Genomic DNA, 13,735 nt, shown 5'->3' on the forward strand with positions numbered 1-13,735 from the left:
AGGGCAACACTTCAACAATTATTTCATGTGTTAATATATATGTAACTTTGAAGTGTGAAATTTATAGTGAAAAGACAAACTTTAAAGAAGCCTAGAAATGCACAATACCAGCAGTTCCTTACTTTATGTTGCTAGAATGATGTTAGATAACAAAGGAATATAATAGCAAATTGTCACTTTGAAGAAAGTAAGGGTATCTTTGAACTGCCAGCTTGGATATTTCAACAATTTTAAATAAGTGTCATCAGGACTATTAATATATTATTATAAAATATATTAAATCTCTATGTACTTTTGATCCTGTAGCTAGTCTACCAATGAAGGACTCATTCCCCTACTCCATAAAAGGAATCATAAGATTGAAAAACAGCAGTTGGTTTTCACAAAGTAAAAAGTAGATACTTAGTTATCACATAAATAGAATTGGTCTAATTTTGGAATGATATTTACATATGAAAATAAAACAACTCCATATCACTTTATTAGGCACTCACTTACCTCCTTTGGTGCAGAAGGTGGTGGGGGAGGATCCTTGATAACCTGTCCCAAAACAAAACATAATAAAATGTAAAAATTTCCATAACATAAGAAAAAGTAAGAATGTATAAAAAAAAATGGTTACTGTCTTAATTCCAGAGGTGGATTAAGATTTAAAACAAAACTGTACTCAAATGAAGCTGACTTAAGGTTATTAAGAAGGGGATACTTTGTATCTTTACTGACCTATATATCCAATGAAAGTACTGCTATCAATCAGCATTTCACTGGTAAGACCAACACCAACACAACCTTTCTTCACAATGTTTCCTTTCTAGGAGTTCACTCTTTCCAGATGCAGACTACAAATGCTGGCATAACCTATAATGTCTCCTTTTTCTAAATAACTTCTCAAATCCTTTCCAGGTCCAACTGAGTCTTTAACATAGTTCTCTACCCTCTCCCCCTCCCATGCCACGAATTCCCGTCTTCCCAAAGCAAACTATAATTTCTGCGATATTTACAGATGCCTCTCTTCTTCCATTTATAGGGTTCTTTTTTTTTAATCCAGTTTTTAAAAAAATCCCCTTGTAAATGTCAATACACATTTCACATGAGCATTTCCTGCACTCTGTGCTCCCACTGTTTCGCAGAGTGGGACTGGTACAAAATACACTTTCAAGGATGTAAGGCAGGAGGGAAGGGGGAAGCCGGGAAGAGAGAAAAGTAAAAAGGGTGGGAAGAGAAAAGAAATGGAGGAGGAAAAGGTAGGGAGGAAGAAGGGAAACAGGAGGGAGGAACTACAGAAAAAGAAAAGATAAAGAGATAAGAACGGATCATTTTTATTTCATTCTCACTGTCACAACCCAAAGTCGAAGACTTAGGAATCTATGGACTTTAAAGATGTCAAGCACATTTTTTAACTCATGCAAGTTACACACAACCAAAATTTCAATATTCTAAAAATTCCCCACCTAGTAATGGTTCCAATTATGTCTGGACTACTGCAATAGAGAAATTCACTCTTTCATAAATCATCATTTGACTGGCAAGGGACTCATCACTTAAAAGTTTTTTTTTTCCCAAAATAAAGCCAAAGCTTCTCTCTGTAATAATTTCCACTCTTCAGCCCTGGTCCTGGAGTCTGGAAAACCTGAGCTTGTGCACACACACACACACACACACACACACACACACACACACACACACACACGTTTTTTCTTCCTAATGAAGATAAATTCCTAGTTTTGGAGACTACAATAATTATTTCATTTCTATTGAGGTTATATTTGGGAGCTAAAGATAAAACTCATTTTTTATAAAATGGTTATGAGTTACCTGGGTTATTTTGTTCACTTTCTATAGTATATATTCATTTGTCAATATCCTAACTACAGTTTCCTTAATCCAAAATAACATTTTTTAGATATGGTTCAGCAATTAAACTCAATAGCATTTTGGACAAAGCTGTTGGACCTTGTGATTTCTTGCCTCTTCTGGGCATTTTAATAGATAGGTTTCAAAAAAGAGCAAATGAGATTGGTAGGGGATAGTGGTGGGATTGACGGAGGAGAATTTAGAGGGGAGGGATCAGGAGTGGTAGATTTGATCAGAATATACTATATGCATGTAGGAAATGCTCAATAAAAAGCCAAAAAAAGGAAAGTATTAATGCTAATATACATGCTGTTGACAGTCTATCATTACATTTTTTTTTTACCAGTGGTTATATGCAATCCTTGTGGTAAAAATTAAACAACTAGCCTCTTTCAGTATCTCTAGCAAGTCTTTGTTTTAACTTGTGTAATCCGGTCAATATTCTTCTAAAAGAAGCTTAATCAATCATTTTTCCAGTCAAAATAGACTCAAAGTTCCAATGCATACAGTTCAAATCAAGAAATCATTGAATTTTATTGTAAGGACTCTCTTACGTCTTCCAAGTGTTCTCTGGAGATCTCTCACTAGGGAAAGTCCAAAATACACCCTTCTATTCCAATGAGCCTGAACATATCTGAGCTCACTTTCACTTCATAGCAAAGATTTCAGATTTACTCAGATAGATAAAATTTGCACAGATAAATAAAAAATAACACAGACTCTCTAATAGTCTCCTTTATCATATCATCCTGGGTATTACTGTATACTCCCTTCAATAACTCTTCCTTTTTATTTCATACTGACCATCCACATGAGTGTTAATAGAGAAAAATTAAGATTCAGCCTAAGATTCTTCTAGAAGGCAGCAGAAATTGGCTCAGGAGTTAAGAGCATTTACTGTTCTTGCAGAAACCCCAGCTTCATTTGCCAGAACTCATATGGTAGTTCACAACCACCCATAACCCCAGTTCCAGGGGAACCAATTCCCTCTTTTGACCCCTGTAGACTCCTGTACACATGTGGCATACACACAACACTCTGGTACACACACACACACACACACACACACACACACACACACACACTAAATAAGTAATTAAATAAATATGTATTTAAAATCTTTATGTAGTCACTTCTGTCAGACTCACACAGGACAAGGGGTACCATTGTGTTTCCACTTTGCTGGAAAGCCTTTACTTATCCTAATTTGTAATGTGGCGATATCAAGCCTCTGGGGTACATCTATATGAGCCAGCCATTCTGTTGTCACTGTCTGATGCCTCAGTTTCCACACAACTCTGCCCCAACTTTCTCCTTGTATGTGTCTAACTCCAACAAGATCAAAAATTCCCCTACTTCCTTCAAATATATGAACCATTAATATTTTAGGTCATGATCAAGCTCCAAGTTAGTAAGTAAAATGTTGATTAAAAGGTGAAAATGATACACACTAAGAGTTCCATGAGAGTAAAATATTTCTAATTTCAGTGAAAATAGTCATCAGTTTTCTCTATCAATGAATTCAGAGAACTAGTGAATTTAACAGTAATTGCAAAGACATAAGATCTTCCCCATTTTCTACATCTGGGAAATAAATTGGATTACTTTCATGTCCTCTCCAACATGAAAAGCCCAATAAGAGAATAAAAATACATACATCACAATATTTCTAACAGGTCTTTTGTTTCTACAACTTTCCACAATTACGTATGGATATAATATATATATATATATATATATATATATATATATATATATATATATATATATGCACCTATGCCTTCCATTCCTACCATTCCAGAATCTTTTAGAGGTAATTTTTTCAATTAATATGAAACTATGTGCATGGCATATTATAAATTTAAAGAGATTTTGAAGTCTTAAAGTATGCATGGTTAACAATGAAAATAAATCTTTTATGTCCTATCTCAATCGAATGCCAGTCTGCCGAATTAAGAGACACAACCTCCATCACAACAAATGACAGGAACCCCAGGACAGGACCCAGAACTCAGGTTGGACTGTGTTCTTCTTGCTAGTAGTAACCATCCTTCACTTGTGCTGTCATATGGCAGACACTCTTTATTTTCATAACCCTGTAAGATAACTATGCTGATGTCTATTTTAAGCACAGCAAAAGGAACTCCAACAACCCCTAATTACAACACCTCTCCAAGTCAATACAAAGAGCAAAGATAGAACTAAAATTCAAATCCACCACTTAGAACAATCCACTTGCAAACTCTGAGTTTAATTCCATTACATTAGATACTTTCAAACGAAAGGCAACTGCCAAGGGAAAGTCTGTGAAAGATCAGTTGTTTGCCAAGCAATTGTTACTGGGATGGATGGGTGAATGGAATCACAGATGATAGAAAATTAGAGCTACATAAAGTGTAGGCTTGAGATGGGCTTTATACCATTTCAGAGAAGCTTTGAACATTCACTGTGATGTCCCCCCCATCACTCATTTAGAAATTTCAGGACAGGAAATAAACTAGTTTTCTTCTTACATTTTGAAACTATTCCTATACACATTACGATGTGGCCTCATAAGTAACAAAAGGGCAAGAAAATAACGTCCCTAATGACAGGATCTGTGGGAGCGGCAAGCCTGCACACCAGTAAAATTTGTTTGGGGGGAGAAAGCAACTCAGTGTTGTCCAAGTGCATTAAAAAATAACGGTCATGAGGATCTCATTCTCGTATTAAATAGTACAAGAGCACATTCACTCCAGAGAAGGGTGCATTCATGTGCACCATATTTCACGAGAATTTGCAGGTTTTAAAAGGCATAATATTGCCTAGTTGCCAGGATTTTTTCCACTTAGCATCCTTCAGCTCTGTATTGAAAATTCTGGAAAACACTTTCACCACTTTACGAACCATATGGAGAGTTTGAGTCTTCTCCAATTTTTTTTCCATTTGTTATTATCATCATCGGGGTGGGTGGGGGGAATTACATCTCATCTACTTAGCTGCTAGAACGAAGATTTCAGTTTGGAGGAGAGCCGATTTCTTAAAAATTTTAAAAAAAAAAAAGAAAGAAAGAAAGTTAGCTGCTTCAGGCAACAGTCCTTTTGATCTGCTCATTAACACTTTTCAAATGTTCGAGTGATGTGGGCATTCTTTGCGCTAGAAAATGTCAGCACTGGAGCCTGCAGCCAGCTTGATGCAATCATATGTTCTGATACTCAGAAAAAAAAAGTGAAAGAACTGTCAACATTGAACTGCTTTGGATTTTACTTACACACACACACACACACACACACACACACACACACACAGACACACACACACACACAAATACAGTATAGTGACTGTAGATAAGTAGTATTTCAGAAGTAATTTTTTGCCAGTAATTAAAAGAAAGCCATCTACATGCTACAAGCCCACAGACAATGGGGGAAACACTCTGTTTACAGGAAGTTTTAAAAAAATATATGTGGTATATGTAGGCCTCCCTTTCATTTTCTTCTTGACAAAACCATGGGTCAAGGACATTGTCTTTCTTCTGGAGTGCATAAGCCCTAAGTTCCCTTAGGTGGGTACTTGGAAAGTCCTTTTCTGAATCCCATAGTTGGACACAGAAAATATAGTCCAGTTATCTTGTCCTTCTTTTCCTTCCCTTCTTAGCAAGGTCACCAATGCTCAGGGCATCTTACCTTGAACAGATAAACAAAAAGCCAGAAATGTATGCAATAAATACAAGGTCAAATGGGGCATGGGAAGAACAGTAAAAAGATGCATCCTGACAGGAGTTAACGGTGCTACTGTCACAGACCAGGAAGAATCTGGTACTCTGTTTCCTAAATGATGGTGTTGGAAAATATCACCATGGAAGCAATACATCCAAGCATCTACCACACTATATTTCAATGAGGCAACCAAACATAAATCATTTTAATTAATGGTGCAAGGAAGGCATATTAAAATTTAAATTACTTCTGTTTTATTGTGCATTCCCCCCCAAAATCGGGCCTCTCTGAAAGTAATTCAATAAAGGTACCAGGAGCCCTCCTCAACAATAAAAATCGAGTGCAATATAGAAGCATTATTACTATGTAAAAGGAGCAGCACAGCTGTTGCTGGCTAAGAAAATTATTCTATGGAGCTCTGGTTGGAAACATCACCATGAAGTTTACCTTATAAGCAAATTAGGTTTTTTTTTTTTTTAAAAAGGCAACTTTTAAGTTGCTTTCTAATTCAAGATTCACAACATCTTTCTGTTGTGTCCTGAATGCACTAAAGACACAATGAACTTCACTGCACTTCCTTGAGAGTGGATAAGTTTGGGTAAGGACACTAGACCGACATGAGCATTCAACATTCCCAGCATAATCAGTGATATCTGCTGCTGTGTACCACACTCATTGACAGCAATCCAGAAAGCTTCTGTTTGCTACCTCGTGAGCCTTACATCTGTAAGCCTGTGCAGTGTCTGGCTCTCCCAAAGGATGTGACTATGTGGCTGTCATTCCTGCTGTCCTGTCCAGTCAAACAAATCTGCCATCAACACAGCATGTCCTCTAAGCTAAACAGTAATGAAAACATCGATATTTTTCTGATAGCTTACTCATAACTCAGTACACAAGAAGCTTTTCTTTAATCCCTTGTGTCTTCATTCTTTTCATCAAATGCAAAAGGAAAACCAGTGGCGATGTCCTTGCTAAAGAAAAGCAGTTGCTCTGGAGGATGTGGGGATTCTCGACGGGCAGCCTCAGCCTTAAACAGGAGGCAGGGATGACCTCTCATCAGAACTTTCCCCTGATGGAGCAGTTCACAAACACCACACAACCTGCAGCTGACTAATGGTAGGGTCTGTCTATTCAGCTTCTTATAAGAGCTCTCTTATTAAAAAGTATTGTTGGATAAAGGCCCCCCCCATACCCGCCCACCCTCCCCCGCAGGTCACCTTTGCTCCTGTTTCTGATTCAATGGGAAAGCCAGGCACACAGAGGACACAGTCCGAAGCATTTTCAGTCACAATCATCTCCCTCCTCCATCCCTAAAAGTGCTCCTTGCAATGAATGGCGGGATAGAAAATTATAAACAGTCCCAATAAAAGCGTCTTGAGTGGCCGGACAGTCTACGACAGACACTTTTGAAATGACTTTTGTATCTTGTGCCTTACTTTAGCAGCCTGGTGAACCTACAGAACCTTTCTCATATTAACTAAGCAAAATTTAAACACATGGTATTTGGAGTACATGAATAATACTGAAATTAAATTATAGTTATAAAGATACTACATTTATAAACCTATTAAAAGTCTGTCGCAGAAATGGGCATGCTTCTTTATTAAGTCATTAAATAACAAGACCAAGTGACAGACGTGTGACTTATCATGACTTTGAAGCAGTGAGGCATGTAAAGTATGTTTCAAAAATACCTGAACTATAAATGTGTTATAGAAACTATGTTTTCTACTGGTGACAAAGTCTTCAGTACTCATCAATACTTTAGGGACCACAGACAAGGAATGAAGGCAATTGATAGGCATCGGTTACAAGTAGAGACAAAGTTTTTTTTGCTGTTGTTGTTTTGTTTTTCATACAAATTCTTAATCCTTCTGCTAGACAGTCCCCTGTGGGTTACATGTTGTGACAATTCCACATGAGCTATACTGATTATATTTCAGATTTTATTACAGTTAAGAATTGTGTTTCTGAGACCCAGAGCCAAACACTAGGCAGAGCTTGGAGAATCCCGTGGAAGAAAGGGAGGAAGGATTGTAAAAGATGCCATAAGAAAACCCACAGAATCAACTAACCTGGGCCCATAGGGGCTCACAGAGACTGAACCAACAACCAGGGAGTCTGCAGGGGACTGACCTAGGTCCTCTAAACATATGTTACAGTTGTGTAGCTTGGTCTTTTCTTGGGGCTCTGAACAGTGGGAACAGGGATCATCCCTGACTCTGTTACCTGCTTTTGGGATCCTTCCCTCCTACTGGGTTACCTTATCCAACCTTAATAGGAGAGGAGGTGCCTAGTCTTACTGTAACTTGATATGCCATGACTGGCTGATAACCATGGGAGGTCTGCCCTTTTCTAAAGAGAAAGGAGGGGGAGTGGATGTGGGGTGGGGGAAAAGGGAGGTTGGGGGGAAGGACTGAGAAGAGAGGAGAGGAGGGAACTATGGTTGGGCTGGAAAATTAATTATGTAAGTAAGTAATAAAAAAAGAACTCTGATTTTATGGGAGTACAACATGTGTATTTTCTATTGTGTATGCATTTATAAGTGACAAGTTTTCAGTGAAATGAAAGAAACCAGGCATCCTGGGTAACTACCAATTCCCTTGAGCACAACATGCTTCCACAGCCAGCAGAACTTCTGTTATAATGAGCAAAAGAGAGCTCTGTTTTAAAGCTGGTTGTGGGTAGACACAGACTTGACATCTCTCAATGTTTGGGATGATGTAGTTCAGGAAGATGCCCCAGGAAGAAGTATTTACTGGGCAACATTTATATGTTATTTATTTATATGTGTATATCACTGAGCAGATTTATAATAAGTAACACAGTGCCCGCTTTTATAAACTTCCTGAGATACACTAGAAGATGGATTTTAAGTAAATAATCATGCTAAATGCTTGCTTAATTATACTTTTACTCACACATCACCAAAAAATTATACTATTTTACACTGTGCATTTTTACTAGAATCAGTATAAAACTGGTTAGAAGTAAAGCTCCTGGCTTTCGTTTGTTCCTCGAGTCCTGGGATGAGGCTGGTAGAGCTAACGGGGGACAAACTAGTTTCACAGACACCGTACCTAGCTAAACATCTTGCGGCCTGCTGTTCTCTAGACAGTCTCGAGTTTTCAGGAGGGTCAACAGCTCAACAGCTATATTTGAATGAAGCCATGTTGGACACTTCTTGCAAGCAGGATCAGCCTGAGGAACCTGCCCACAGATCCCTGCTGTCCAATGGTGCTATAATCTAATACTGTTTTCATCTCACTCTGAGACAGTAAGTCAGTCCCACTCAGTACAGGAAGTATTACACATGCTAGTTGACAGTTCTCCACTACAAACCCAAACCGGGCTGTTGTATTTTGTTTAGTTTTATTATATCTATCTACTTATTTTGTATCATTATGCCAATAATGACGTCAGAGAACAATTTTTAAGAGCCAGTTGTATCTCTCTACATTGTGGTTAGCAGATATTAAACTCAGATCATCAGGCTCTGTGGCAAGGGCCTTTACCTTTGAGCCATCCTGCCTTCCCCAAATCAATAACCCTAACCAGTCATTTCCAATGTGAGGATACCAGAATGAGTCTAAAAATATTATTTTCTTATTGTTGCAACAAAAATATCATCAAAAACCTGTGGCTTAAAACAATAGAGACTTGTTCTCATTTACTTCTGGAAGTCGGGGGTCTGATTTAAGTCCCACAGAGGTTAAAAGTTAACTGTTGGCTAGCTGCTTCCTTCTGCAGGCTGTGGTGGGGACCACTCCTTGCCTTCCCAGCTTCTGCTCACACCGGCATTCCCTGTCTTGAGGTCTGTGTCACTCAGGTCTGTCTCCATTGCACTACCTTCTCCCTTTCTGTGGCCCGATTTCCCTCACAAGAATTATGGTTATGTGTAGATCCCATCTAAATTATTCAAGACGATCTCTCTGTCACAAGAACCTAAATCATTCAGTCCTCAAAGACCCTCGAATCTCTCTAGTTACTTCCCATTCTGGGGTGAATGCAAACTTTCTAGAAGGCATAGGAGACACTTCTGCCTGAGGGTTTTTGTCAAAACACAAACGGTCTTCCACAGGTCTCAACCCAGCACTTTTTAAAGCACACCACAAAATAAACACACACACACACACACACACACACACACACACACACACACACACATATATGCACATACATCTGAAATGTCCACTAACCGCACATTTTCTTTATTATTGAAAACACATTTGAGATCATGGACTCAGTCAGGTTCCTCTCAAAAAATGTTCTTCATATATTGCTATTGGGCACTTAGAGACCTTCATTTACACTTCTAGCCCACATTTTTTGTTTCTATATTAAAATATAAAATTTCATATCATATTGTAGGTATCTATGGTTGCCCAGTTCCGAGTACAGTAGCTGCCATGATCAACATGATCAACACATATTTGCCAAAGAATGAATGAAGAATTTTGCCTGTGCCTTATCCCAGCTTTTCAACCTCCTTTAGAACACATTTGCTACAGTTTGCTTCCACCTAAGTGTGACAATGCACATTTGCTACAGTTCACAGTTCCACCTAGGTGTGACTATGAGTTCACATCCAGGACTTGAGGCTTTTCATTTTGTGCTTCTAAGTATAAAATAAAGGCGGCTGTCTCTGTTAAACAAACCGGAACTAAGGAGCAATCATGCTATTTCTGAAGCTCGGGACTCTTTCTGAAATCCTGTGATAACTGGAGGGACTTCTCAATGCCTTACATAAATAGTTCCATGGTTTATTATCTGCGAAGCCTCAGGTTAGAACAGACCTGCTCTCACCAGCTGATGATAGGCTCTCCTCTATAACATCCAAGATTATATTCTAAACCTACATTTCAGAACATGTCGCAACTTTCTAAAAAGGATCCATTTCAGTTTTTTTTTTCTTGTATCTTTAAGGGAACAAGCATACACTTTGACACTTTTCTACCCTGTGACCAACAGTAAATGAAATTATAAACTAATGAAGGGAGGAAATTTGCCATCATAAAATTTAAATTAAAAATGCAAGGAGCACAAATCACATTAGGGCACCATTTTGCTTTTTAATTTGAGACTCAAGAATGCCATCCACCCCCAAAATAGCCATATCTAAGATAATCAAGGTTATACCAGGAAACTGTTTGAGCATAACATGCTGTGGCAGGAACTTGATGAGCTCGGCAATGGGACAGGAAGAGTTTCAGCTCTCCTCTTGTCAGAGTTAATGCTGTGGGCCTAGTACCCTGAGATAAAGGATTGGAAGGCCACCTCACGACAGCAGACTGTGGTACAGCTAATAAGAAACGTAGATGGAATACAAAAGCTGACCTGATGTCCTGGGAAGCGGAAATCAGGTAACAAAGGTGAAGGGGGTGGATGGAGAGAGGCAGGCTACTGTGTCACATGAAATACCCCCGTGAAATGGAGTAACACTCTCCAAACAAGTCACAGGAACACCCTGAAAGATTTTCCTGGGATAATCTTTCCTATAAACTCTAGATAAACGGGGATTAAGTGAAATATGCTAATGTATATAAGTTATGCACTATCACGTAGGAGGCTGAATAATACCTCTATAAAGATGTCTATGACTTAATTCTCTGGTACTGTGAATAAAGTACTTTACATGGTAAAGGGATTTTAGAGATGTGATGATTAACAACCCTGAGATGGAAGATGATCCTGTAGTGTCTAAATGGGTCCAACTGAGATATATAGGTCTTTAACACTGGGCAGCCTTCCCCACTTGGATTCACTCAGTGATATGTAGGTACAGAAAAAATGATCAAGGACATATGACACAGCCACACTGGCTCTGAGGATGGATAAAAGAGGTCCCATGGCAAGAAATGAGGGTGGCCTCCTTAACCTGGAAGTGATGGACTCTGGCCCTGAGTTTCAGAAAGGTGTGCGTGCCCACTGCATCCCCCTGGCCCAGGTGAACCCAGTGAAGCCCATGTAAGAGCTGTGATGAAATAATCATTAGGTAAAATGTGTGGTGCTTTTGCAAGTCAAGCAGGTGGCAACATGTTAGCTCAGCAATAGAGAACCCCACACCACCAAACTCTTCCATGGGCTTCCTGCAAACGCGAAGGCAGCATAAACTGAAGCTGCTCGTCTGTCTCTAAATTAAGTGTTTAACTGACAGCCTAACTTCTGCCTTGGACTTACCTCTAAAGCATGCCATGGGTGGAAGATAAAAGAAGACCCTGGGCCAACAGATCTTTAAAGCACTTTTAACTACTCTGAGCACTTTTAAAACAGATATACCAGACCCATGATTCTCATGATGAACATGAGCAGAACATGGCACCTGTTAACCCAAAGTTTTCTTGAACTTGAGTGGAAATAACTTTCAACCCAACTATCCCCAGCCTCTCAACACCTCTTCCCCCAAGCTTGAGTTCTGAAGTGCCTCTGAGGTGCATTTTATGCTAGATAGTGACATACCTGTTTTCTAGAAGCTACTCTACGTAAAAGACTTGAAATTCAAGCTGCTAAGGAAAACTGTGCTGTTGCTGGACCACGTGACACCCGCTCGTGCGCCGGGCCTTGCTTTATGCCTTCCTGCTCTAGAACACGAATAGGAGCAGAGTTAAAGTACTTACCACTTTACAGCAGAGGGGCCAGAACCACCACATCAAGGCCACGCCCACGAGCAGCAATAACACCAAAATAGCTATGATGGCTGCAATCCCGTTAGACTGTAGAGGGAAAATAAACAAACGAAAGGTAAAGCTTGAGGTCACATCCCACAGGTCATTTATTCTTTTAAGGAAGCTCAACACCAGGCAGGAGAAAATGAGCACAGGTGTCAGACCCAAATTACGTTGCATTCTCTTAAGTTTTATTAATTCCTTTTTATTTCACGTACTATACGTCATGTTATGTTACGATGGTCAATAATAAATGTGACGTCTTCCAACATGCTACAGACAGATTTCGATGTGTCCTAAAAGGATGTGAGAACGGCAACTTCTGAGGAGTAAACAAATGGTCCCCTTAGGGACTTTTGTGCTTAGGCAACAATTATGTTGGTTCAGGCTCAATTTATTCCAGGCAGAATTTCCTCGGGTTTTGTGATGATAAAGCAGCAATTACTTTACATACTTGGAGGGTAAGGGAGATATAAACATGGGCCAATAAGAAAAACACAATGGGGACCAGGTGGTCATGGCGCATGCCTTTAATCCCAGCACTTGGGAGGCAGAGGCAGGTGGATCTCTGTGAGTTCAAGGCCAGCCTGGTCTACAGAGTGAGTTCCAGGACAGCTAGGACTGTTACACAAAGAAACACTATCTCAAAACATCAAAAAAAAAAAAAAAAGAAAGAAAGAAAGAGGGAGGGAGGGAGGGAGAAAAGGAGGGAGGGAGGGAAGGAAACACAATGGCTGTGGCTATGTATGCCTCAGTGGAATACAGCTGAATAAGTCCTTAATTCCAGTGACTTCTGACCGTGGTTCACATGTGACTCAGGCAAGACCTTCACTGTCTCACTGCCAAGCGCCTCCACCCTTTAGACACCTGCTCTGGGCTCTGCCTGTAACCTTAACGTCCACTGTAGCAACTACTGATCCATCCTTCGGCCTCAAGCTAAGTCCTCCCAGTAGAAACCCTGCCTAGGATTTCATAGATACAAAGTGGATTAGACAACAAATTTAGACAGAATTGCTCTAGATTTTAATCAAAGCATTTTTACAATGGATTAATTATGAGCTTTGGATAATTTAATTCCATGTTTCTATCATGCATGTACATCTCCTACAAAATCAAAGGCCATTTCCAATCAGCTAATCACTTGATACTCCTTGCTTAAAGTTTACAAACTATGTACCAAGAAAATGAACTCCAAAGCAATGAGACTCCACATGACACAGATGTCAAAAAGAACATACACCTTCACTTTTTTCACTGAGTTTAGAGGAAACTGGCATCTCTGCCAAAGTCCAACTTCTCTGGGATTCCCAGGGAAACTGTGTTAGTTGGTTGTCTTTTGCTGGTTTTGCTTGTTTTAAAAGAGAAAGAACGGAGAGAAGAAAAACAAAGGGAAAGAAATATTTTATAGAGAATCTGAGACAAACATCTCAGTGCTGTCTTCTCAAAGCCAGCAGAAGACAGTCAGAATGTAGATGAGGAAAACACGGGAAGTGCATCACCCTTCCTCACAAACTGCAC

General features: G+C 39.3%; 1 protein-coding gene across 1 annotated transcript in view; it reads right to left on the reverse strand.

Moving 5' to 3' along the window:
* Antxr2 (ANTXR cell adhesion molecule 2) overlaps positions 1–13,735 on the reverse strand; it is a 128,031-nt gene that overhangs the window by 59,501 nt on the left and 54,795 nt on the right. Inside the window, exons 12-13 of the mRNA XM_006975364.4 lie at positions 12,170–12,265; positions 499–540 (exon numbers count right to left, since the gene is read on the reverse strand). Coding sequence (XP_006975426.1) covers positions 499–540; positions 12,170–12,265 — 138 coding nt within the window. The remainder of the gene's footprint in view (positions 1–498; positions 541–12,169; positions 12,266–13,735) is intronic.

Source organism: Peromyscus maniculatus, chromosome 10 (genome assembly GCF_049852395.1).
Source record: "Peromyscus maniculatus bairdii isolate BWxNUB_F1_BW_parent chromosome 10, HU_Pman_BW_mat_3.1, whole genome shotgun sequence".
NCBI classification, from domain to species: domain Eukaryota; kingdom Metazoa; phylum Chordata; class Mammalia; order Rodentia; family Cricetidae; genus Peromyscus; species Peromyscus maniculatus.